Raw genomic sequence first — 26777 nt, 5'->3', positions numbered from 1 at the left:
TCAAAGTACTTTAATACCTACCACATACCATAAAAAAATCCAGTGAGCTCAATTATGAGCTCTAAAGCCCCTTGTAGGACATCCTGTCAGATATTTTGATATCAGTAATTTTAGAATCCCTTGAAGAGATTTACTTGCTTTGTTGACACAAACTGACCTTGCATTTCTTTTTCTCATCTGTGCCATGGGGGAACTCTAACAAGAGAGGAAGCCTCTCACCTAGTCCCAGCAAATCAAACATGGATAGCAGACATTCCCACGCTTCCAGCTGCTCCATCTTCTTTGGGAAAACAGTAAAGCCAAAGTGATTGCCAGTAGTTAAGTGGGCAGAAATGCAGTTTAAGTTGAACATAGTTTTGCCCCTTCTTGTAAGGCCTCAACTCAAGCATGCCCATGCACCCATTGGGGAATATGAAAAAGAATGCTTTTTATCTGGTTGGTGGGCAGCAATCTGGGCCTTGGGAACAGGGTCTTGGTTGCTGTTTTACCAGGCTTTGAGCTATTGCCAAGGTGGAGTGTCCCACAGCTGGCCCACTGCTCCCACCTTCTGCTGCCCTACACAGGCACAAGGTGCTTTGCACAGTTGCAGTGACAGCAGCTGCCAGATGAAGATTTGCTGCTGCCCTTGCTCTAGAGAAAACTCTGCAGCAGCATGTGTGAGCATTGTGCAGGACGTGAAACAAGAGTTCGTGTCACCCCTTTGCCACCGTCCCTGCTCCATTAATTCCATTGTCAGCCACACTTGAGGCAGGGCACTACTGGAGGCAGTTCTTCAAGCCCTGCCATTTTGGTTGGAATACAGAACCAACAGACTTTATGGCACTGGTGATAGAAGTCATGGACTGCTGCTGCTTTTCCTTTTAATCACAAAACATCTTCCCTCCTGATATCTGTCCAAATAGGTACAAAGTAAGCTGGGAGAATATCTTATTTAGGAGAATAACTTAACCATGAGAATATGATATTGGAAATATGAAGATGATCTGAAATTGAATACAGTGAAATATCAACACTCAAATTCAACAGATTCTCCTGGCAATTTTCATACTGAGCTCTTGTTCAGGCTACAGAACAGGGCTAATGGCAGGTGTGGGGAAGGGCTGTGAAGCCCAGGAGGAAAAACGTATAAGTCAGTAGACCAGAGATACAGACTAATAGAGCATAGTTGAGGGTAAAGGCAGATAGCTGAAATATATGAATTTTCCAAAATCAATGCTAGTGTCTAAATTCAAATGCACACCTCTGCTGAGATAAAGTCCATGTTTCTTCAATCACTGTCCTTTTCCTTTCCCATTCCCACCCAAGAAATCAAAGTACCTATTTCATTCATTTTGGCATGAGAGTAGAAGGAAGAATCAGACTCTAGGAGTATGACTCCTGACTCCGGAAAAAAACCCCTTTATTCCCACTGAACTGCACAAAAGCAGCAGGAACCATGTAGTAACTACTTGCCAAAGATACCCTTCAGATTGGAGTAGTCCTTTGATAACAAAGACATAGGGAGGTTGGCAACTTCCAGCATTTTGTGTTCTACATGTGGGGTGATTCAAAGCAATGAGAGGATGGGCCAAGGAATGAGCTAAGGCATGATTTACCTCTGTATGCCTTACTTGCACTTAGGGGCCTGGAAAAACATGAACAGCACATGTTGAAATTTTCAAGGAACAGATAGAATAAAACAAATTATTCATTGAACCACCATCCACTTATGCTCTACTCAGCAGAGACAATAGTATCAGTCATCTGGGATCCTGCCCTGAGAAAAGCAAGAGCAAAACCCTACTCAGAGAAATGGGAAACCCAGTCCTCTTGCTCAGTACCTAGCCATTTTCTTACCTCTGCTTGTCAGCTCTGTCATTTCTGCCATTCCTTTGCCATTTCTTGGGGAGCAGAGTTTCTGTCAATGACTAACCAGAGCTGCTGCTTCTGGCTTCTCCACACATACTGCAGGCTACACTCTTTAGAAATCACTGGTTGCTTCAATCCTCTGCAATGATTTCAGGGCTACTGACAGAGGAAGGATATTTGCATTCAAATGAAGTTTTTATATTCAAGCATGGAATCACTGAGGTTTTCAGGAGAAATACATGGAAGCTTTTCAGAAGGAAATGCAGATTGACAGGGAGCTTACAGACTGTGTTGATCACTTACCACTGAATCATTGCTATTGGCATGCAAGTTATAACTATTCCCCCTGCAGTGAAAAACTGGGATTAATAACTCTTCCCTTTATTGGATCCTGCAGGATAAGAGGCATTACCTCTTCTGCAGCTGTATTAGCAAAAAAGAACAATTCCTCTTGGCCCCTTTACAGCCCATTTCATGGATCATTTGGCATTAAAGGGTATGTGATTTTAGTAAACACAATAGGTAAATATTAACTCAGCTTCTTTATCACCACTGACTCACTGAAGATAAGCCATCATGAAGCTAATGTAATATACCAGTGACTCACAAAAATATATTTTTGCTACAAACTTGGTAAAAGACACACTCAAATAAGAGGTACCTGGTGGATTAATGCTCTTCATAGCCAGACACTGTACTGAAGTCTGGCAGTTGCATTTGTATCATATCCTTCTGTCAAAAGGTGATTCCATGTGTGCTGTAAAGAGTTATGGTCATCATGAGTCAGTTCAGCACTGGGAGGTTGAGCTTGGAAATCCTCTAACAATCCAGTTAATTTCAGGCAAAACTGGTACTGCTTCTTGAAATGAGCATCCACTACAAGATGGTGTTTTACAAGCACTGCCTAGAAAATAACTCTTGAGAAATTATGTGTGTTCCATTAACAAAGTAATGCTAGCTAGGAAAACATTTCATTTGGTGTCAGGCAATTTGTGCTAATAATCCACATGATAAAAAACATCCGAAGTGATTTTAGCAAAATATTTTACATAAGTGGCAGTTATAACAATCATTTGTACATTCTAAATTGTAAGCAGAATTTAAGAACAACATGGATTATCCTTTTCAATCCTTTGCATGATATCATAGAATTTAGGAAAGTTACATTAAAGATTTATTAGATCTATCAGATTTGTGTCTACCAGTTTGAAACAGAAGTATAAGGTGACCTGTAGTAGGCAGTGGGAAAGGAGGGAATAGATATCTGTCATTAATTGTCCATTAAAATACAGGATAAATGTCTTCAGTATTTCAATTTTGGTAAGAGGAGGTTGGATGTTTTCTTACATTTTGCCTTAGAATGGATACAAAGCTCCTTAACCTCTCATCTTGCCATAGAGCTCCTTGACTTTTTGTGAACAAATCAAGGACATTAGTTATTCCTGTTTGCAAGGAATGAGGAACGAGTCCAGCTGCTCTTTTCTGTTTTTCCTTAAGAAGATGTAGATCTTTCAGAGTCCATGTACAAGGAGTAATGACACGGCTGATTGGTGTTCATGCACACAGGTCTCTTTGACCTATTGGCACTTCCTCACGTAAGAGAGACTCCCTACATAGAAAGTCATCTCTTCAGGAGGTTGGGCCCTTGAGATTTTCTACTTGAAAGGTTTTTCTTCAAACAGCTATCCTGCTGGAAAAATAGGGGGTAGCAGAACTAAAGGAAGCATATGAATTTTCTGCTTTAATAATTAGAACTTTTATGGGATTTAGGCTAGAGCAGATTCTACCTCTTTTTAAAAAGCAATTTCTTATTTCCTGGGTGCTAAGATAATTCAGAAGAGGCCACAGTATGCTTAATACTGAAGTCTTTACAACCTTGTAATTACATGAAATTACACATCCAGTAACCATGTCCATAACAAGGAAAGTTACTGCAAGCCAAAAGAAAGGATAAGAGAAGGGGCAGAAAAAAAGTTAAGGTGGGAATCTAAGCAACATTGGCCTAGGGTTTTTTGTGTGGAAGGTAGAATTAGCCAGCCAGGAACTACCTGCCCTCACGTTTTGCTCAGACTCCCTGTACTTTTAAGGAGAAGAATTATCATATAGATCCCATAAATTCTGCAAAAAAGCCCAAGAAGTGCTCAGCTACACTAGTCCAAATGGATAGGCTGTTGAAATTTACCTGCTCCATCAAGTCACAGGCCACTGTGTAAAGGACAATCCTTGATCACTTTTGCCTTTTGTTACTGCTTGAAAGAAAGCTGCATGGAGCACAGGTGCTCCTCCTCAGTGCCAGCTCTGCCATACTTTCTCTCTGTTTGAGTTTTCTCAAAGTCTTGGGGTAATGAAAACATCACAGTGGTGTTTTTTACTCTTCTAGACACCAGTTTGTGAAAAGAATTCAAGCCTTTCATGTAAGAGTGCTGAAAAACTGGAACATTAAAGGGAATTCAGTATGCACAGAACAGATTTTAGAAGCATGATGCTGAAAAAGAACTTGCAGGATTTTCCATATTAGTGACAGAAATATAACTTAGGTAGCTACTTGGACCTGTTTTGACCTTAGTCTGGGAGGTTGCCAGTTAAGAACACAGGTGTTTGTGGCAGCCTCAAAAGAGTGAGTTAATTTTGGAAATTTGGCCCTGGAAGAGGGCTGCTCAACTTTAAAAACTTGTTCTGCCTTAAAATACCCCCCCATCCCTCAAAGCTTCTGTTGAGAGGTGAAATTTCAGAAATTGTATATCAATGTTGCAGTTATTTAAATGTATTTCATTTTTTGTCAGACCTAAAACTACAAGAATTTTCTTTCCTGTGATCTCAGAGTTTGTAAGTCTATTTCTGTTCTTTCCTCCTATCTGAGTTTGCTTTTCCAGACAAGAGCAACAGTGTATAACAAGTACAGTAACTGCATGATTATTTACTTTGGGCTTTGCCTTTGCTAAAGTCCTTTCACTGGGGCTTATGTGCAGAGTTGTATGTGCTTAGTTCAGTGAAGTGTGGTTTAGCAAAGTACAGTCAAATGGTAAACACACTGAAAATTTTATCTTACCCTTCCCACAGCACAAAATAATACTATTAAGGAACATAGTTAGATCAGAAAACAAGGTAGTTATCAGATCAGAAACCCCTATTTTGTATTATTTTGGGAAGAATTCTTGGTTTGCATGTGGTTTTTCCCCTCTCTCTGAATCCCATCTGCCTCACCTCAACAGCTGATTTTTCCATATTGCTAACAAGTATTTTCCTTTCTGTCTCTGGTGTTCTCAAAGCACATATCCAATAATGCTTCATAAAACAACTGTGCTCTCTTTATGAACAAATCTTCTGTGAACTCCTTTTTAACCACAGATGGAAGTTCTCACTGTGTTGCTGAAGAGTCCTATGAACAACACTGAGTTTACAGTGCATCTCCAGGTAACTGCAAGGAAATTGTTTGAGATTCAAACTATCTTGGATGAGAAGACTACTTGGACAGCAGGAGCTGGGATCTTGACTTTGGTGCCTTCAAAGGCTGTGTGGCTGGAAGTCCTATTTGCCTCCCAAGAACTCTTCCCCATTTTTCAAGACAAAACTGAAAGTGTTAAGCACTGGGAGAGGAAGAAAAAGAAATGAAACAAAGAGAAACCCCTCACCACCAATGAAAGTGGGAGGCTAGATAGAAAATCTGGAGGAGATGAACACAGGACTCAGGCATGGAGACAAGACATGGATGGGCTCTTGCTACTGCTCCCTTTTTGCTTGACTCCAGTAGAAAGGCAATTCCTGGAGAACAGTGTCATTCTTTCAGGACAGAGAGAGTCAAGCCCACTCCCTTCCAGCACTAATGCTTTATATAAATCTGCCAGGGTCCTTTGTGGTAGGTCCTGCCTGGAAGACAATGGGATCAGAAGGTTATACAGTCTCCTGAGTCCCTAAAGTGCTGATATCACCCTTTCAGAGAGGGTGATGAGAGACATTTCCTCAGTTTTTTTCCTGGGTTTTCCAGAAGAATCTCTTCTTGTGACCTGCAGACTCAACAACTCTTACTTAAGAAACAAAATGCTTCCTGGGGTCAGATAATACAGTTCTCAATTTACTTCCAAGAGGGTTGTGGAAGGGACCAAAAGTGCTGCTCACTGCTATTACTATTCTTTGTAGGGATACATAGATAAGATTTATTTCCTCCTTTTTTCTTCCAAATACTATTGGTGGATTTCTCCACTGGAGAAAGTTTAATCTGTTCAACTCTGTCATCTAGTTCCACTGGAAATGCCAGAACAAACTGCACCATGAAGTTCTAAGGTGAATAAAAGTGCAAAAGAAGGTGGAGATTTGACATGTGCAGTGTGACCTGGAACTGCCTAGCACTTGTAAGTAATAATTCTCTGACAGTGTGTGCTTGTGAACCTCCTTATGGGCAGCACTGACCCAGCACCAAAACTGAGAGGGCTGCCATAACCCAGAGCACTGTGACTAACAACACCTAGCATGTAAATTCCTGCCAGAATAATTGTTTTTCAAGTGCTAACTAAGAGCATATAAATGTCTGTGGGGAGCGATCAGCATTCATTCTTTTCAGAGATAAAACCCTCTATGAGATGAAATAGAAACTCCCTTTCAAGGCAACTTGCTTTTTTGGTATGAAATGCCTTTACATTCTCAGCCATAGACTGCCCTGCAGTGGTGAAGCCAAAATCTGCAGCCTTGCTGACTTTTATCCAGGATCTTTAGAATTCCTCATTCAAGAGTAGTTTGCCAATCACTAGAAGGGACAGAAAGTGCCTGTGCAAACTCCAGACCAAATGAAAAATAAATGAAGCAAGGAAGATTTTATATTTCAGTGTAAATACAGTGTACTGCAAACTGCCACTACTGACTAGTAATATTTTTTTCTTTTTCATAAGAAACGAGGTAGATTTGATCTGTCTCTGTCCTTGTATCTGTCTCCAGAATTTATTTGCTGACTTCAGCCAAATTTAACTGCAAAAATGAAATCTCAAAGACAGTTACACATCAAGAGATTTTGAGAAAAGCCGTTTTTGCAAAAAGCTCAAGGAAATGTATGGTTCTAGTATCAGCACAGAAATTGTTGGATAACAAAGAATCCACAGAGAAGAGTGACTTTGCAAGTGCTCTGGGAGAAAACTCAATAACATCTTACAATGAATGCAGAGATAGAAATCCTTAGAAACCCATACTAAAGCAGAAACTGGGCTTCATTAATTCTGCAGCTTCCTCTGTAAACCAACAAAAATTCCTTCTTGTTAGATCAACTATCTCCAACTCCAGAGAAGTCTGCTTTCCAAGCATAGTATTGCAATGCTGAAAAAAAAAAGTGGAGTTTCATTTTCTGCACATCTTTATCAGTCTTATAAAAAAGCAGAAATCTTATCAGCCTTTTAAGCTGCAGAACATCTGATGGGCTACTAGTAGCAAAAAATGGTGCCACCAATCCTTTAGGTAGCAAAGATGCCAGTATTGAGATCAGTTATTGCCAGCAAAGATTTCGTTAATGGAGACAAAAATAAGCCAAAAGCATTTTTTTCACTACAACAGGTGTGGTTTACCCTCATTGTACTCTAAGATGATTCAAGATAGATTAATAACTTCCTGTTACCTGCTTTAGCTCTTCTTACAATAAGATAAACAGGCAGTCCTTTAGATATGTCCTTTGTTGTGAGACAAATGAATATCAAAAATGGCTATTGCTTTCAATTTTCTGCAGAGGAAGTCTAGGATTACTAGCTTAGTGATGGGCATCTGTTTTGCAAATGTTGGAATTTGGAGATCTCATACTACAGTAGCAACTACATATCCTGAAAGCACTGTGAGTGACTGAGGGACTACTTCTTTAGTGAAAACACATAATTGCAATGAACTGAGACAGTTCTAACATACAGAGCCCTGCTGAAGTAAGTTCTGGTGCTGAACTAAAAGTTTCTCCAAGTCACCTGAATAATTTAACAATCATTATTCATCTTTGCCTTTGTTCTGGCAGATAGCATCATCTTCTCTCCCATCTTAGACTGGGTCTTCTGAACAGCACAATCTGATCAGCTTTTAAGCAGCCAGAAGTAGATACCCCAAAAACGTAGGAAATCACTTGACTTCCTATAACTTGAAAAAGAACTTTTCTTCTCTTGTAAAACTCAAACTCATCAAGATTGTATAAGAATAAGTACAAAAGTCATGCTTTTTGAGATATGCTTTTAATCAGTAAGAAAAAAATAAGTAGATTTGAAAAGGACTTAAGAGGCTGTGCACTTGTAAGAATACAAATTTGTGTTCTTATTTTGTGCACAAATAAATAGAGTAGAGAACAAACAGTATGCAGCAAAATTCAGAAGTACTGAAGGAAGTTAGGAATGGTTTTCAGTCCTTTTAGTTAATGGTGCCAGGGTTTTTTGCTTTCATTTTGATGTTAAGCTGATGGCTCTCTTGACCCGGCTCAGAGCGCTCGCCTCGTCATTTTCTTCATTGTTCTGCAGGTCATTGGACTGGGGCCTGCTGCATGCAGTGTCTTGACAGCTGCAGCTCTCCACATAGATGTACTTGTGTGACACTGAGTGCCCACCAGGGCATTTCAGAACCACGTGCTTCTCAGTGGTGCTTGTTTCTCTGCAGCAGGAGCAGCTGTGGTCCAGAGAATTGGCCTCAGCAGAGTATCTGTTAACATGCAAAATGGCAATGTTACTCTGTGCCAGAAGCCAACATGTAGGAGAGGGTGAAATCAGGTACAGCACTCCTGTGAGAAGAGCCACAGTTGTGACTAATGGAAGTGCTAAGCTCATCTAACAGAACAGTGATTATAAAATGCATAAGCCAATCAGGGCAGTATTAACATGAAGGGGAAGCAGCAGTTCTTTTGTTCCCATCTCACAGCAAAGTATTTTTTGCAGTCTTGTGTTCATCAGCTTCCTAAGCACCATTCTTAACCTGAAGAATCTGTCAATATCAGGCTACAAACTGTGGCAAGATCATTCTTTTCCTTGTATTAGGTAGAAGCAACCACAGCAAGACCCTAAGATCATCAGGAATTTCAAAATGCTAATAAACTCCCTGGCTTTTCAGTTTCATGTGATACTAAAGACCAGTTTTCAGCCATGTAAGGTGCATGGTGACAGACTCAGTGATAGGCAGTAAGTGACAGTTTCTTTGGAGAGTTAAGAGTTGATTTCCCAGTGTTTCAGTAGCTCACTACCAGGTGTCATACTAACCACTTCCTTATAGCCACTTTTTAATATATTCTCTCATTTCAGAGAAAAATGTACAATCAAGTGACTCTACTAACACTACACCTAAACCATTCATTTTCTCATTTCTTCACTGTATAAAAATTGTGCATATTTGAATCTTCCTTTAAAAGATATATGTATATTTCATTCTAAGTGTTAACTGTTGAGAAGCAGATTTTCCACTTTCAGTTCTTAAGCCTGGCTGCTCTCCAGGCTCATTCTCATTACAGGAAATAATTCATGTTCTTTGGTGACGATTTCTAGCCTAGGTGGTCTGACACAAAGCCAGCTCTAAATGTATTAATAGGTCCTATTAGAGTTGCTTGAATCCCAAGAGAATTTGATACACTTTTCTGCTTCATATTATAACAAATTAACTGGTCAGTCACAGATTCCATGATTTGTTTTCCATGATTCAGGAAGCAGATAGTTCCAGGTCTTCTACCATTGTGCAGTCTAGTATTTATTGTTCTTTTTATATAAACAAGCTCAGTGCCACCAGGACTTAAACCTCATTGTCTGGTGAGTTTACTTACAGTGAGAAGGTTCCACATGTTCCTTCACATTCAGTCAAGTCAACTCTGTCCACGGAGCGGCAGCCATTGTAGACAATAAAGTCTGTTCTGTGGCGCACAGAGCACGGGGTGCTGCTGTCCAGAGGGGCACCTACAGGGAAAGAGCACAAAATACTTTCAGGGAAAGAGCTCCAAAAGTCCCTCACACCTCAGCATTCCTTGGGCTTCACTGGTGCACTCAAAGAATTGCCTTAAGGGGTCTTTCTACTTCAGCTTAAACTTCTCCAGAGAGATTAGATAGTGAAGGCTTGGAATGATAAATATAAACATTAAAAAATATATTTAAATACAAATTTATCTGGAAAATGGGCTGATTTAAGAAGACAATTCATTCTCTGTATTGTTGATTCAGATACACTGGCATACTTACAGGTTTTGCAGCAACCATTAGGTAAGAATGAAATAGTTCCCTAAAAGAAAAAAGAAACAGTGAAAAAAACCCAGATTATTTTTCTATTTTAAATAGGCATTAAGGCCAAAAACTGAGGAGAGCAATTCTTCAGTGGCTCGAAATAACCAGTGAAAACTGTAACATTGATCTAAATAAGCAAAGATAACAGCTTCTTCCTGACTTGAAATCTATCAATTTACAAAAGATTGTGAAAATAAAAACAATTCTGTGAAGAAAGTCTACAGTTAACTTCATGCAATTTTTCCTCAGAAGCAATTCCAACAAATGGTTTCTCAGAGTGCTCTGTTTTTGAATTGGGACTATGCATGGTGTAACTGGCAGCCTACTGACTGAACAGCTTGCGTTTCTTTAACATTCAAGGCAATCTAGTTCTTGCTGAGACAAAACCACAAACAAAGCAGTCAACAAAGATTCAGTATCTTGGTGCTGATCACTGTTTTGGCTACTGAGAGACAGCTACCAGTTATAAACCTTGAATTCTCACCCAGGTATCTTATTTTATACACTGTCTAGGGCTGTGCATGCATGCATCTGCAATTTTTTGCCCTTAGGACTGAGAAATTATGATAAAAGTCCATCAGAGCTAAATTTTACTTTTGTTGTTAGTTAGATGGCGGAATTAAACTGAAGCAATCTATGTATGGACCAGGGGGTAAATTTTCCATTTTTACTCACAGGTTTGCAGCTCTCCTCATTGAATGCTGGACAGGTAATCTCAGATGTGGAAGCGATAAGCTGGTTGTGGACATCTACACAGCTATAAATGGTGCAGTTGTTCTGAGGATCATTTTTAAAGTCTCCAGGCTGCAAGAGAAATGCAAAATGTAATAAGAAAAGCTGAAGGGAGCTCAGACAGAAATTTTCTTGCCCTCTGACAAAATGACTTTCATCTTGTTTCCCAGTCAATTATTTTCAGGTTAACAGCCATTTTGGGATACAGATCATGACATGTATTGTTATATGCCATACCATGGAGAGAATTTCAGTTTTATATGTATTTTCTTTGAGAAAGAAAAATATCTCTAAAGTACTTAGAGTACTTTAACATAATCATCCATGCCAATGGATTTTGCCTTCAAAAGGCTAGACTGTTATATATTAATTAAGAAAAATCCTAAACCTTCATCCTGCTAGGGCAATATAATTGTTCCATATGGAGGCTTTAATAGTGTTTTTCAGCATACAGAACTCAAATGACATAGAAAAGGCCAAGCTTCCTTGGCTGGAAGAAAACCCCTTCCAATGGTATTGGATTTCTCATTCCAGGAAGGGCCTTACAGATAATTTTATTTCATGAGACCTATCTTCAGGTTAGAAAATTGTAGCTAGATTTTGTTTAGATGAGATTGTGATCTTTCAGGTGCAAACTTATACTAAAATCTTGTCTCTGGCAAGGAGATGTTCCCTTTCTGGAACTGGGAACTTTACAGATTTGGTGGAGAACTAAGAGCATACTTACACTCAAGATGAGTTCAGAATTGTCTGCTGTGCGTATAATACACTTGGTCTGCACACATTTTCCACAGCATTCACCTTTCACTGGTTTAAGTTCATATCCCTAGAAATAAATTAAAAACAATAGCACTATGATAGATGAATTTTTGAGAAATAAATGAAAACATACGAATCTATTAATTGATTACACTTTGAACTGAACTTTAGATTTGTGCCTTCCAACCCAACAGAAGACAAGTAATGGAAGCTGGTTATAAAGTGAATAAATTAAAGCACTGGAATAAATATGCATAATAATTAAACATCACTCCACAAGGCGATCTACAGAAATTTCCCAGCTAATTCTGCCAATGTGAACTGAATGCTGAGAGTTTAACAGTCAAATCTCAGGCAGTAGATTGCCCAAAGAACAGTTCATATCCATGCTGGAGTTGGTCTCTGGGTTTCAACTCCCTGTCCTTTGCTTATTGTAATATTATATTTTAATAATTAAAATTATATTAACTATAATTAAACATTAATTAAAATAAACTTATAAAATATATGGGTATTTTGGGCTCTTTTGTTTCTTTAAGCTTGCCACTTACTGGTTGACAGTATGTGTTGCAGGGGACATGTTGACAGGAGATGATGTTCAGTTGAGTGCTGACGTTAACATCATTTGTGCACACACAATTCTGACACTTGTCAACAAAGACTGAGGAGTTGGGCTACACATTTTAAGGAAAAAAAAAATCACATAGTAATGAGATATTACATGTTTACCAGACATTTATTAATTTTTAAAAGATCTATAAATGAAGCAGTGGAAAAGGAAAAAATCATAAAGACAACTGGATTGCTATTTGACTAGCCATTTATGAAGACAACATTTTAAATACTGAATATTATTTAATTATATTAATTGTGTCCTGATTAAAGTCCTGTACAGCAATGACAAACTCTGATATTAAAAGAACAGGTACAATTACTGGACCCAAGATCATTTAGTAGAACAATACTTATTTATATGTCTTTTCATTTTTGAAAACAGAGTTTAGAACTGCAGTAATGTGCGGATAGTAAATGTGAACTGACTTTTTAAAATGTCAGCACACTTAACCCAAATTCCTCTATGATACTGACATACATGCAGCTCTTCAATTTCTTTCCTACACAGGAAACTTTTCAGAAAATATTTAGGCTTTCTGAAATTAATAAACTCCTGACAGAAATTTGAAAATTTCCAAAATATTTTTTATACTGGATAACCATTTTCACAGCACTTCTGATCAAGTATACTATCTGGTCTTTTAAGCATTTTTAGAAGATGGTTGAAACAGGAACTTACCAAGAACTCAGCATTCTCGTGTACGCAAACCCCCTTGGGAACTGTGAATAAGCAAGGAGTTAGATGTTTAGAGAGGAAAAGAGAATAAAAAATGTCTTCACCCCACTCTAATCAAACTCATTTTTTCCACAATCAATCACAATTCATATGGTTATTCCCCAATTCTGGTAGCAGATAGGACATGCACGAAGTATAAAAACAAATACTGCATGCACAAGAAGAGAAAAAGATTTGTTCCAAAATATGTGGTCCAGTTCATAGCCAAGAATGTCCACTTAACAGATATGAATATGTCCTTGTTTCAGTCACCAAGAACTGTAAATCTGTCTTCTACTGGGGATTCTAGGGACTTTTTGCTGGATTAAGCTGAGACCATTATCCCAGTTAATTCTATAGCTGTTCTTGCATGTATTTATAAGCAGGAAATTGACCTTGAGGCCCCTGAGTTATACCTGATTTCCTAGTTTCATAACTATAGCATTAATAACCAATTTTAATAGTAGTGAATTTGTATAATCTGACTGTGTTTAATACCTCTTTTAACAGGTTATTGCATACAGTCTTATTAAGTGTCATGCTAAATTATTTAAATAAAACTATGAGGCTCATCATATTTCCAAGGGACTTACCACATTGGTATACAGGACAGCACTGACCACTGGGAATATAAGAATGAACTTCGAATCCCAGTGAGCACTTGGGGGCTTTGGTTGTGCACGAGGTTGTATTGCATTCTGAGAAGGTAAAAAAGAAATAAGAATAAGCCAGAAAGAACACTAAATCACAGCTACTAGAAATAAGCACCTATCAAAGCTCTTAGGATGAACTTTCCATTGCAAGGGAATAGTCCAGATTCTTTTCAAGGGAACAAATTGCAGATAGGGAACACATTTTTCCTCATAAATCCAGCCACTGGATATGGAGCTATTGTATTAGTTTATGAAATTTTTTCTACAATTATTCTGTCTTGATAAAGTATCACCACTCTATGCGAAGAAGTAGGGAACAATTCCTACTCTCTCCAGGATTTTAGGCAACTGCTAGAAAATTAAAATCTACAGAGAATTCCCTAATTTCTCTGCATTTTTCTTAAATAAAATGTGACCCTGAACATAAGAACTATAGCTTGAGTTATGTTGAGTCCCATAACAGTAAATTCAGTTATACTGAATCACTGCAATATTAAAATGTATTTTCTCTAACACTGGGCTTCAAAAAGCATGAGGAAAGGTAATATTTTGTGACTTCCTGCTGTAGATCTCTGGTACTAAGCTAGTTCAGTGTAATTTCCTTTCAATTTCCAAGAGTTATAGAAAGACTAGAAACAAAAGTATAAACTCACTGCAAGTGAAAAGAGGGCAGCAGGGGTCTTTAGGATTGACTTCAATGACTTCATATAAGCCTTCTCCATCACAAGTGACCTTCTTCTGATCACATACATGAGGTTCACATACAATGCCATGTTCACCTTCCAGGCAAATACAGTCCTGACAGTCCACTGTAAACTTTTCTCCAAACTGTCATTGAAAAACAATAAAATGAGTGGCTGCATAGCAACCAATTAAAAGGAAAAGAAGTAAAACCAGGAATAAAAAGTTTGGATATGACAAAGTAAGATTGTACCAGTGGAGACCACTCTCCTCTCCCCACCCAAACTTCTACTTGAAAATCCAAAAGTATAGCATCATACCTCTCTTGGTATCATATCCACTCCAACACAGCCTGGAAAATACCAAAACAAATTTCCATTACCAGTCACATAACAGAAGGCACCTCTACTATACATTGTATGAGAACTGCATACAGTCAAATCTTTATTGCATACATGGAAGGAAACAAAGAAGAAAGAAACATGCATTCAAGTGAAGCAGTAAAACTCACCACAAGTTTTCACGCAGACATCCACACCAGAGTCATACAGCATGGTTCCATTAGGACAGAAACATCCTTCCACTTGTTTAGTTGATGTGTCGTTCTGCTCTCTGTGAGACAAAATGTTTAGAGGAACACAATTAATGTTGTAGGCACATACAGGAGGATTATGCCAAATAACCTTTCACTAAAATCACAGTGCAAGTGATCTGCACATTTGTGATGGAGGATTGTCCATGTCTGTGTTTTGATATAACAGAAACAGACACAGTTCAGGCACCCAGATTTAGGATCAGCAGAATAGTACTAATAAATTGGACAGTCAGTTTAAGATATGAGAGGAGGTTGATTCTGCTCATTCACCTGTGCATTAGATACAACTGAATAGTTGTACAAGCTATAATTAATTGTGAAGGAACTTTTTACCTTGATTTGCAGGTCATCTCTTTAATAGGACCACATGCTCTGTATTCTTTGCCAGAAGGACATTCATGAGCTGGAATGGAAAAACAAAAAGGAGGAAGAGCTCAGTAACAATATCATAAAAGCCTCATGACCTTATGCCAAGAACTTAAACACTGTTTACTCATTTTCTTATATATCTATGACAATCCTGAGAAGCGAAGAGGAAAAAGCCGACAGAGTCATGCGTCTAAATGGAATAATTTTGTGCAATTTAGCTATAGAGTTATAGTACTGTACTATACACTAAGGTGATAAAGCCTAGAGTCTACATCTTGATTACAATTTTTTTCCATAATTTCAGTCTCTTTGGCACAAGCCCTCAAAGAATAGTGTCTTTCTTGTGTTTTTACTACAGATGAAAACTAATGTACAAGTCACCAAATAGAGTGACCTGCTGATGCCTGAAAAGCATAGGACTGCCTGCATACCAAAAATTATGTACTGATACAGATGTTTCTGGAACAGTCAATACATGTATATTTTTGAAGGCCCATTTCCATTGTTAATGTTACCTGCAATATTACTTAAGGAGAGCAGCTGTTGTGATTTACTGGTGTCTTCATTACTCTGAAAGCAGTATGACATTACTGCTGAAACAGTTCAACACATCCTTCCTTAATAATTCAAGATGAATGGCCAGATACTTACAGCATACACCACTGGTGTGTTTTCTCCAGTCAATGCACACGCCTTGATCAGCACAGGTGGCAGCATAGATCTGCAGACTTGAGCATTCCAGGTCTAGGTTGGGAAGTACACAGCTATCAAAAACACAGGCTGCATAGTACTTTTCAGGCTGGACAAATGCATGGCATGGCTTGAACACACTAGAAAAAGAAATATTTATTATTATTAGTTACTGAATGATCCATATATTTTTCAATGTGTTTAACATGTTATGATGTGGAAACAGAGAACATGGAAGATTAAGAAGATGTGGATGTGGACTACTGTTGAGAGATTTGTGCTAAGAGCACCTATCCAAATAGTAACCTTCCAACATATCTTAAAATCTTTTTCCCTTACCTACAAAACACTTAGACTCCAATATCTTGAGTCCAGGAGCTGTATATTATTAGGTGCAACCATGTGCTATCTCTTTAAAGTTATTTTGGTTTTATTTTTTTTTTTAAGTTCTGACACAGTGTTCTAAAAATTAAGATCTCTGTTATCAGTTGGACTCTGTTTTCTGCTAAGTAAATGTGGGAAAAGGCATGATCATGGGACAGGGGAGGGCTGAGTGTATAGGAGAATGTGGAAACATCAAAAAAGGTTAGCGTGGCAGCCAGAGGGTTGAAAGATACTGTCATCAAAAAATAACAACCAGAAAAAGTGAAAGGAGTAGAAGCAAACCATAAAGACACAAGAAATAAAGCAATAGTTAGAAACACTTTCCATTGGTAAATTAATCCTAAAATTTCCACTTAAATCAAAGACCAAAGACTTGTAAAGCCAAGAGTAATGTTACCTTCCCAAAAGAAGCTCGCAGATGGAAGATTCTTTGCAAGGCTGTGTTGGTGTTGTGCTTGGTGAACCTGTAGGAACTAGGCCTGGAGAGCACTGTGGTTTGGAAGGATCAACAACTTGCCAATGATCTGCCATGGTTTCACAGTTATCTGCAATTTTTCCATTTGGCAGCATGCAGTCATCTGCTGTGTTGTTATTGCAAGTACCTAAGGGTGACAAGGAGAGAAAGAATTAATTGACAGATTTATTAGGAAATTCCATTCATCTTTGAAGCAGGACTGGCACTGTGGTTTTCTGAGAGTGCAAAAATTGGAAGAGTAAGCCTTACCACACTGTCCCTGGGTGTTGTTGCCAAACAGGCTGTAGGGCATTCTGATAGAAAAGGACAAGCCATTGTAGGTCACATTCATTTTCAGCTCAGGAATTTCCACAACACGATTTATGCCTGACTCATAGATGCTCACACCAAACTTCTTATAAGGCAAAGCCACGAGCTGGTTGTTTACTGTCACCTAATAAATAAAGGAAAACAGAAAAGAGGCATAAATTCAGTGAGACTTTTCAAAACAATTGACTGTTCCTTTGTTTTGCAGAAAGAATGTAAAGGTAAATAATATCCTTTTAATTTGTAACAAATGTTCCTGTGTTTCCTTTGTTACTGGAAAGTCAAACTTTTCTTCTCTGAGCTACAAAAAGTCCATTAACCATTAGCTATCAACAAATGAGTCTATAAATTCAAGGTTTTAATCAGCTAAATCCTAACACTCAACAGACTTATTAGAGTGACTATGGCATCAAGGACTCCTGATGAAAGTGGAATAAAAAATTCTCCTAATTAATAAAATTTTAGATTTTTTGGCATAAAGCAAACATGCTTATAGGAAAATTAAGTTGCAGAAATAAGACTAAAACTGTATTATTTTTTAAAATACAGTAGCCATGATATACCTGTGAAACTAACACTAATACTTCCACTCAGCAATTGGAGATTCCTTTGCTTTAGAGAAAAAAAAAACAAAAACAGAGGTCTAAAGGTTGTAAATTTTCCACAATATGTTGCAACCTAACTTGCAATATTCTCATATAGTAATGTAAAAAATGAACTAGACAAACAGTTAAAAGCTACAAAAAGCCCCAAACACTTCTCACTAATTTTGAAATCCAAAAACTGTGACATCACATTTATCAATGGGATAACTTGTAAGTGCCCTATTCTGAAAAATTAAAAAGGTAACACAAGTCAAAGCTACTAATGGTACTTTTTAAAAATGCTTCAGGCCAGCACTTTATTGATGTTATGTCATCCTCCCATTCCATGTTGTTTTCCTTCGTTACTTTAATACTAATTATAAATTATAAATTGTTTTAAATCCTTAACTCTTAGCAATTTGAACCCACTTGTGTATTCAGGAGAGATCTGCATAGATTTAAGATTAAAAAGACAGGAAGTTGTAGAATTTTTTCTCCACATTTGGAGTAAAAAATGCTTTTAAGTAGTAGTATTAATATCTGAATCAAGAAATCAGTGGTAACATTCTTTAGTACCTCTACTTGTAGAGTATTTGGTTGTGCTGTTCTTAGCCTGATTTCCTGAGTCTCGTGTCTCACGATGAGTGTTCGAGGACAGGACACTACATCCCGTGCATCACAATGGTAATTGTCAATGTAGACACCAAAGGAGTCAACGTTCTTAATGATCTCTTCCACAAGGACATATGTACAATTTCCTTGAAAGCTGTAGTACAATCCATCAAAAGTCATGTAATGTGGATCTCCCCAGCCAGTGCAGTAGCCTAAAAAAACATACAGCTAAGTTAGGCTATTATGGCAGCATACAAAATAAAAACATATCAGACTACAAGTAAAATCTGTAGGTTTGGGAAACATTTCAGTGAACTTCGGGCATTTTAATTTTAATGAAGTGTACATGTCAATGCATGAGCTCATTAGCTAGAAGTCATCAATAAAAATCAGCCACTTTCAATGCACAGTTCATCTGACATTAATGACAGACAACTGAGAACAGGATTAACTGTACCACAGATAAGTCTTCAACAACAGTCTGAACAAGTAACATATATATAGGCTTCTAGTCTATAGATGTCAGCCTCTGGACATTTAAATCTGACTTTGGGAGACCAATTTACTAACACAACAGTTATGTAGCGATAATGATAACTTAAGCAAATCCCTCATTTGGCTCAAAAGAATCAACAGACCACTCAAATCAACACTAGAAGACTGAGTCACAGCCTTGCACAATACTTGTTCCCTGATAAATATCGTTAGTCTTGACAATAGTATTGTTCCCTCAGGAGATTAAATATTCAACAAAATATACACTTACAATCACACTCCCAGTGCCAACAGCATCCATCCTCATCAATGACTGGCACAGGAGACAATCCATTGGAACATGTGGGTTTTGGAGGTGGATTGCAGATTACTGGAATCACCTGGACAATGTTGTCTTCTATACATATTGCCTTAGTGCAGTTACAGAGCCACCATGAGTCACCTTGCTGTGTTTGAAAAGAGAGGAGGGAGGAGACAGAAACAAACCTTAGGAAGCTGTGAAACTGACCACAGTTATGCCTGAATATCTTCTGCAGGTTTCTAAAAAGCCATATGTTTATTGACAAGCTTTCCCCCACCAGAAATCTGAAAATAGGATGGAAGTGCATCATTCAGCCCTATCTAGGTCTGCAACCAAGAGCTGCAAAGTGAAAAGCATTACTTACAAAATCAAGCCAGTAAACTGAAATGGGAATTTCCTCTTCTAGTTTCAGGTATCTAAAAGTGAAATGTTTCATCTAATCTCATCACCTTAACACACTCTCTAAAGAACAGTGAAAGACACTCATCAATATGAATGGCCAATATGTGGTCAATATCCTTCCATGAATGCCTAGAACAGATTAATAGCTAAAGCTACAGTGAACAACAACTGTATGAGGGGAAAATGTCCAAGGTGATTATATATGCATGCATTGTGGCAGTATGAGTTTTTTTCTATCTTCTAACAGTTTTTCAGCTATGTATAATTTTTATTCCTGCAGATCTACCGAGCAAGTTGGTATGCATCTAAACTATGAGGAGGCTTTAGAAATGTACAAGACACTAACTTGTGTATGTCAGAGGTGGAGGGTTTAAAAAAAAAAAAAAAAAGAAAAGAAAAAAAGGAAAAAATTGAGTCAAATTTCACAAGCGTTTGAATGCAGTGATCTGTTTCACAGTCCTCTCCTGAAACCAGTCTGTAAACAAGTATGACTCATTCCAAACTCAGACAAATTCAGCCCTGTGGATTTTTGTTGACTGCAATGTAAACACACAAGCAACTTTTACCCAACCTCGACTTATTCAAAAGCAGAAATAGAAAAGATAGCTTAGCACCACTTAGCTCTTGGTTTCCTTTTCATCAGAGCTATCCTACAACAAAGACAAACACTGACCTGCGATCTAGCTCCTTGCAGAAAGCTTTTAAAAAATTATCCTTGAAGAGCTAATTGCAACATATAAGCTGCCAATCCAAAAATCATTGGAAGTCCTGCTGATGCCTAAGAAAACTAAAGAAATAGAACAGACTGATACTTCCTTTCCTAACCCGATTAATGCCTACTCTCCATGTTACTAACATTGAAGTGATTTGCCTAGTCACCATCCAAAGCACAATGAAAGCATGAAATCTACTCACCTCATAAGATTCATTAGGGAAAATAGTACAAGTCTTTTTAGGAGTGGTTGGTGTTAGACTTGTAGTTGAACTTGAGCCATTAACTGGAGGAGTTACACTGTGCGTAGAACTTCCTGTAGTGGTGACTGCAGTTGATGTTGCAGTTGGCCCAGATGTAGTAGTTGAGCTAGGGGGAAGAGTTGTGAAGGTGGTAGAGGTGGTGGTTGCATTGACAGAGGTGGTTCCTGAAGTGGTGGTAAAGCTTTCTGTTGGAGTAGTACCAGAGGTGGTGGTTGACACAGGGCTGGTTGATGCAGGTGATGTTGTTGGAGTAGTAACAGTTGAAGAGGTTGTCCCTGGGGTACTTATTTCGGTTCCTGCTGTGGTGGTGGGGGGAGTGGACACTGAGGGTGTAGGGCCTGAAGTGGTGGTCTTGGTGGTTGACGTAATTCCAGTGAATGGGGTTGTTGTTATTGGTGGTAGTGTTTCTGTAGTGCTGCTTGGTCCCGAGGTTGTGGTGGTGCCAGGGCTGGAAGTGGTGGTAGATGGGGGGCTTGGGGTCCTGATGGTAGTGCTCTCATGGTAAGGTGTTTCTGTTACTGGTGTGGTGCTGGTGGATCTTGAGGGCGTGGGGCCTGAAGTGGTGGTCTTGGTGGTTGATGTAATTCCAGTGAATGGGGTTGTTGTTATTGGTGGTGGTGTTTCTGTAGTGCTGCTTGGTCCCGAGGTTGTGGTGGTGCCAGGGCTGGAAGTGGTGGTAGATGGGGGGCTTGGGGTCCTGATGGTAGTGCTCTCATGGTAAGGTGTTTCTGTTACTGGTGTGGTGCTGGTGGATCTTGAGGGTGTAGGGCCTGAAGTGGTGGTCTTGGTGGTTGACGTAATTCCAGTGAATGGGGTTGTTGTTATTGGTGGTAGTGTTTCTGTAGTGCTGCTTGGTCCCGAGGTTGTGGTGGTGCCAGGGCTGGAAGTGGTGGTAGATGGGGGGCTTGGGGTCCTGATGGTAGTGCTCTCATGGTAAGGTGTTTCTGTTACTGGTGTGGTGCTGGTGGATCTTGAGGGCGTGGGGCCTGAAGTGGTGGTCTTCGTGGTTGGTGTTGTTTCAGTGACTTCAGAGGTGGTAACTGTCACTGGGCTTGTTGACACTGGTGATGTTGACTGTTGACTAGTGGTGCTTGTAGTAGGTGTACTTACTTCTGTCGTTCTTGTTGTTGGCAGTGGGGTAGTTGAAGGAGTAACTGGAGTGTTTGTCTTGGTTGGCATCTCAGGTGTTGTGGTACCCTCTTTAAGACAGGGACAAAACAAGAGTATTTTAAGTGGGAAATTGCATTTTCTTCCTAATGTCATCTCATTTTCTACTAAGCATATGTAATTCAACAAACCTAAGCATAGGGTCTTCAGACTGAAATAAAGCAGAAACTGTTTTATTAATGGTTTATGCATCACTGAGAGATTATTAACAAAATCTCCTGCATCTTGCATAGGAGATATTGATATAAACACTTTGTCAGCAATCAATGTCAGAGGGAACATCTTTGGCAGTGTTAAAATTTTATATTGAAGAGTTCGGCAGTCCTAGATCCAGGGGAATCCACTGAGTAGATCAGTGAACTCTGGTTAACACTGTATTGCTGTCATACTATATTCCATGGAAAGACTATTATTTCCGGTGCTGCTTCATGGTGGTTCATATCACCATCGGTTATGCTCAGAGTCATTTGATTCTACAGAAATGGAGCAGTTGCTAGAGCAGTCTGTGTTCCATTTCTGATGCTCAGGCTTTTAAGATTACTCACACACAAGCTATTTTGGGATGCTGTGAACCAAAATACAGTTTTCTGCTTTTTCACACGGCCAGTTTTCACTATGGTTGCTAATGGAGACCCCTTTAAAATCATTTTTGATTAGGATGGTAAAAAGTGTTCATGATTCTCACAGGCCAGTGTCAGAGCCATCTATTTGTGCTTTTATAGCATGATATAAGTGACACATAGTAGAGAGAGAAGCACTGTGTATATAATAAGAGTGCAGTAGTAATGCTAGAGGAATTAAGATACACTGGTTCTGCCCAGGCAGCCCACAAGGACAGTCTTTCAATGAAAACTAATTCACATTTGGGTGAGGACAGGCAAACTTGTTCATCTACTTCATGTCCTTTAACAGAGGCAGAAGAACTGGGACAGTAGGGGATATGACATTGCTGCTGAAAAGTTAGCTGGGATGTTTTTGAAATATAATTAACTACATAAGTGCAGAGTATAGAAACTAAAAAGATGCCAATAAAGCCCACTTCCTAAAACCAGCAAATGACATGAAACCCTGGGAATTACTTATTGCTTCTGTGGGTGGATGCGATGGGGTCCTGGTGAAAACATTTTCAGGAGTTGAGCCGGGTGTTGATCCAGGAAGAGTGGTTGTTGGTCTCGGAGGGCTGGTGGTGGTGGTGGTGGTGGTGGTGGTGGTGGTGATAGGAGTCTCTGATGGTGGAGGAGTCGTTGATTTTGGTGTGCTCAGTGTGGACGAAGGTGGCGCTGTTAGAATCAGCAGGGACAGAGAAAACAGACAAAGGCACAAAGGCATTAATGGGACTCAATGTGAACTGAACAGAAGCTGCACATGAGGCAGCTGCCACACAACAGCTAAGGTGGGTCAGCCCACCCTTAGCACTAGCCCTCCCTTTCTGGCCCCAAAAAGAACAGTATTTGAAATCCATGCACACAGAGGGTCATGGCCCTTCCCTCTGAGCAATGAGATGGTGCTGGAAGTTCTAAGAAAGTGAGAGTCTGCAGAGTGAAACTGTTCCCAAAACCATATCCATCCTTCTGACATCTACCAGCTGACAAGCATTAGCACTAAGGGCAAAGAAACAGGAGAGAGGGAAGAATCAGTGCCAATCAGTGCCTAAAACGCAAGTACCAAAACCCAAAGCCATGCCACAATTGCATGTATGTCCAGTTCTGGCGAAGAACACGGTTCAGCAGCAAAAAAGGCAAGATTTTCCATCAGTTCAAGATCTGTGTAAGCTAGGCAGCAGCACAAAATTTCTCCTTGTAGTCTATTCTGTCAGGGAAGCCAAGACTTTTTTTCCCCAGAACCCCAAAACCTTGTTCCTCCTTAAACAGCCAGATGAAAGGCAAGTTTTAAGCAAAGGCTGTTCCAGTGTTGCCCTGCAGTTACACTCACCCCAGATCCATCTGAGAGGAAGAATTTGAGGTGCTCATGTACCTTCAGGGCAAGCACAGGAAGGGAACAAATAACAGCACAGGCCATATAATTACCTGGAGTTGGTTGGGTGGTCGTGTATGTTGGTGTTGGTGAGGATGTGCTTGAAGTAGTCCAAGTGGGTGTTGGTGTTGGTCCAGTTACAGTGGTTGTTGTGCTTGAAGGGCTGGTGGTGCTGGTGGTGGTGGTGGTGGTGGGAGTCTCTGGTGTCGAAGGAGTGGTTGTCGATTTTGGTGTGCTTGGTGTGGGTGGAGGTGTGCCTGTTAGAAACAGCAGGGACAGAGAAAGCAGACAATGGAACAAATGCATGAGCGGGACTCAATGTGAACTGAACAGAAGCTGCAGATGAGGCAGCTGCCATAGACAGGTCAGCCCACCCTTAGCACTGCTAAGGCCCCTACCACCAGCCTTTCCGTTCTGGCCCAGAAAAGCAGAACATTTGAAATCAATGCATAGAACGTATCACAGCCCTCCTCTCCTAGCACAGAGACTGGTCATAGTGCTGGAAGATGCTTTGCAAAAAATGAGAATGACCTACCAATAGGTAAGAGATGAAGAGAAGTAATGCTTTGATTCCGGCTGGGGCTTTCTATCGCCTCATTACCTGAACACCTTGCTAAATCTCACGGTAAGAGCTGAGATGGGAAGCTGTGATCAGGGAAGAAAGCCTGCACAGGAATATGTTCCTGTCTGATTGGCATGTGGTTTTCCCAATGTCACCTTGAGAAATGGCTTCCCAGAGTACTAGTGGATCTCATCAGCCAAAGATCACAGTTCAAAGAAAGTCACAGTCTGCAGGGTGAAACTCTTCCAATAGGATGGCAGGGGAATCATTCTTCCTACATCTATAACCACTAAAATGTTTCAGCACTAACAGGGCAAAGGAACAGGAGAGAGAGAAGAAAGTTTACAGTACTATGTTCAAACAGTGCCTAAAATACCAGAGCCAAAAAAATTAAAGGCATACAGTGGCTACATTTGGGCCAGCTGAAGAACAAGGTTCAGCAGCAAAAAAGGCAAGATTTTCCATCAGTTCAAGATCTGTGTAAGCTAGGCAGCAGCACAAAATTTCTCCTTGTAGTCTATTCTGTCAGGGAAGCCAAGACTTTTTTTCCCCAGAACCCCAAAACCTTGTTCCTTCTTAAACAGCCAGATGAAAGGCAAGTTTTAAGCAAAGGCTGTTCCAGTGTTGCCCTGCAGTTACACTCACCCCAGATCCATCTGAGAGGAAGAATTTGAGGTGCTCATGTACCTTCAGGGCAAGCACAGGAAGGGAACAAACAACAGCACAGGCCAGACAATTACCTGGAGTTGGTTGGGTGGTTGTGTATGTTGGTGTTGGTGAGGATGTGCTTGAAGTAGTCCAAGTGGGTGTTGGAGTTGGTCCAGTTACAGTGGTTGTTGTGCTTGGAGGGCTGGTGGTGCTGGTGGTGGTGGTGGTGGTGGTGGTGGTGGTGGGAGTCTCTGGTGTCGAAGGAGTGGTTGTTGATTTTGGTGTGCTTGGTGTGGGTGGAGGTGTGCCTGTTAGAAACAGCAGGGACAGAGAAAAAAACAAAGGGACAAATGCATGAGTGGGATTCAATGTGAACTGAAGAGAAGCTGCAGATGAGGCAGCTGCCATAGACATAGACAGGTCAGCCTGCCCTTAGCACTGCAAATGCCCCTAGCCCTAGTCCTTCATCTGTGGCCCAGAAAGGAGACTCCTTGACATCCATGCATGGAAAGTGTCATGGCCCTCCTCTCCCTCCTCTCCTCTGTCTCGAAGATATTAGAGGTGGTGCTGAAAACTGCTTCACACAGGATCACAGAAACCAGCCAATAGAGATGAGAAGGAGCAATGCTTTGGATCTGGCTGGGGCTTTCTATATTTGCCTCATTACCTGAACACTATGCTAAATCCTAGGGTAGAGCTGAGATGGGAAGCTGTGATCAGGGATAGAAGCATGCACATGGCATGTGATTCCCCCTGTGTTCCAATGTCAGCCTGATGTAGGGCTTCCCTGGGATCTCATCAGACAAAGCTTCAGCCAAAAATTACAGTTCATGGCAAGAGGCAGTCTGCACAGTGAAGCTGTTCCCTCAAACAGTGGCAGAAGAATCCCTCCTTCTTGCATGTCTAATAGATGACAACAAAAACTAACATTCAGAGGGCATAGAAGGAGTAGAAAGGGTGGAAAGTCTACACAGCTGAACCCAAAAAGAGACTGAAATGCCACTGCTACAAGACCAAGTCCCACTTTAAATGCACTTCATGTGTCCAGCAACTACGTTTTATCCAGCTGAAGGAAATGGTTCAACAGCTGCAAAAGCAATGTTGCCCATTGTTTCAGCATCTGTCTAAGCTGGGCACCACCATGAAATACCTCCTTGGAGCACTGTTGAGTCAGGAAAGACAAGACTTCCCCCAAGAATCCTCAAAACCTTGTTTCTTATGAAACAGTAGCCCAAGAGCTAGATTTGGGCACAGGACTTTTCCTGGGTTTCCATGAATTTACACATAGCCTTGATCCCATCTAGAGACACATATGGAGGTGTTCATGGACATCCACTACTCGCACAGCAAGGCTTGAAATGACAACAGAACCAGAGAATCTTTTGGCGATTCTGTTCCTGGGGGCAGAGGGGTTTTGGTGAGAATTACTGCTTTTGGGAACATACTTCCAGGAGTTGAGGTGGTAGTTGTTGTTTCAGGAACAGTGGTTGTTGTGCTCGGAGGGCTGCTGGTGGTGGTGGTGGTGGTGGTGGTAGTCTCTGGTGTCGAGGGAGTGGTTGTTGATTTTGGTGTGCTTGGTGTGGACGTAGGTGGGGCTGTTAGAAACAGCAGGCACAGAGAAAACAGACAAAGGGACAAAAGCATTAGTGGGATTCAATGTGAACTGAACAGAAGCTGCACATGAGACAGCTGCCAGAGACACAGAGATGTCCAAGAGCCCACCCTTAGCACTGCAGAGGTCTCTAGCCCCAGCCCTCCCTTTCTGGCCCCAGAAGAAGGACTCCTTGACATCCATGCACAGAGATGGTCATGGCCTTCCTTCCCTGGTGAAGAAACTGGGGATGGTTCTGGAAGATGTTTCTCACAGAATCAGAGAAACCTATCAATAGGTAAGAGATGAGAAGAAGTAATTCTTTGCATTTGGCTGGGGCTTTTTATCTCTATGTCATTATCTAGAACACCTCACTAAATCCTGTAGCAAGAGCTGAAGGTGGAATATGCAGTCCAGGAATTAAGCATGTATGGGAATAGGTA

The 26777-nt window shown here is 40.2% G+C and overlaps 1 protein-coding gene across 1 annotated transcript in view; it reads right to left on the bottom strand.

Moving 5' to 3' along the window:
- Positions 1-8165: 8165 nt before the first annotated feature.
- Positions 8166-26777, bottom strand: part of MUC2 (mucin 2, oligomeric mucus/gel-forming) — a gene marked incomplete at its 5' end in the record, with an annotated part of 61014 nt that continues 42402 nt past the window's right edge. Inside the window, 22 exon segments of the mRNA XM_079309981.1 lie at positions 8166-8493; positions 9599-9728; positions 10008-10047; positions 10725-10853; positions 11509-11607; positions 12092-12214; positions 12835-12875; positions 13464-13568; positions 14177-14351; positions 14525-14556; positions 14716-14816; positions 15133-15202; positions 15820-15998; positions 16640-16844; positions 16967-17150; positions 18184-18431; positions 18986-19160; positions 20333-21591; positions 22639-22839; positions 23587-23790; positions 24836-25051; positions 26189-26338. Of these exon segments, the coding sequence (XP_079166107.1) occupies positions 8238-8493; positions 9599-9728; positions 10008-10047; positions 10725-10853; positions 11509-11607; positions 12092-12214; positions 12835-12875; positions 13464-13568; positions 14177-14351; positions 14525-14556; positions 14716-14816; positions 15133-15202; positions 15820-15998; positions 16640-16844; positions 16967-17150; positions 18184-18431; positions 18986-19160; positions 20333-21591; positions 22639-22839; positions 23587-23790; positions 24836-25051; positions 26189-26338 (4322 nt within the window). The 3' untranslated portion in view covers positions 8166-8237.

This window comes from Erithacus rubecula, assembly GCF_903797595.1.
Source record: "Erithacus rubecula genome assembly, chromosome: 6".
NCBI classification, from domain to species: Eukaryota; Metazoa; Chordata; class Aves; order Passeriformes; family Muscicapidae; genus Erithacus; species Erithacus rubecula.
The sequence above is the reverse complement of the archived record's forward strand: the minus strand, read 5'-3'. Positions and strand labels throughout refer to the sequence as shown.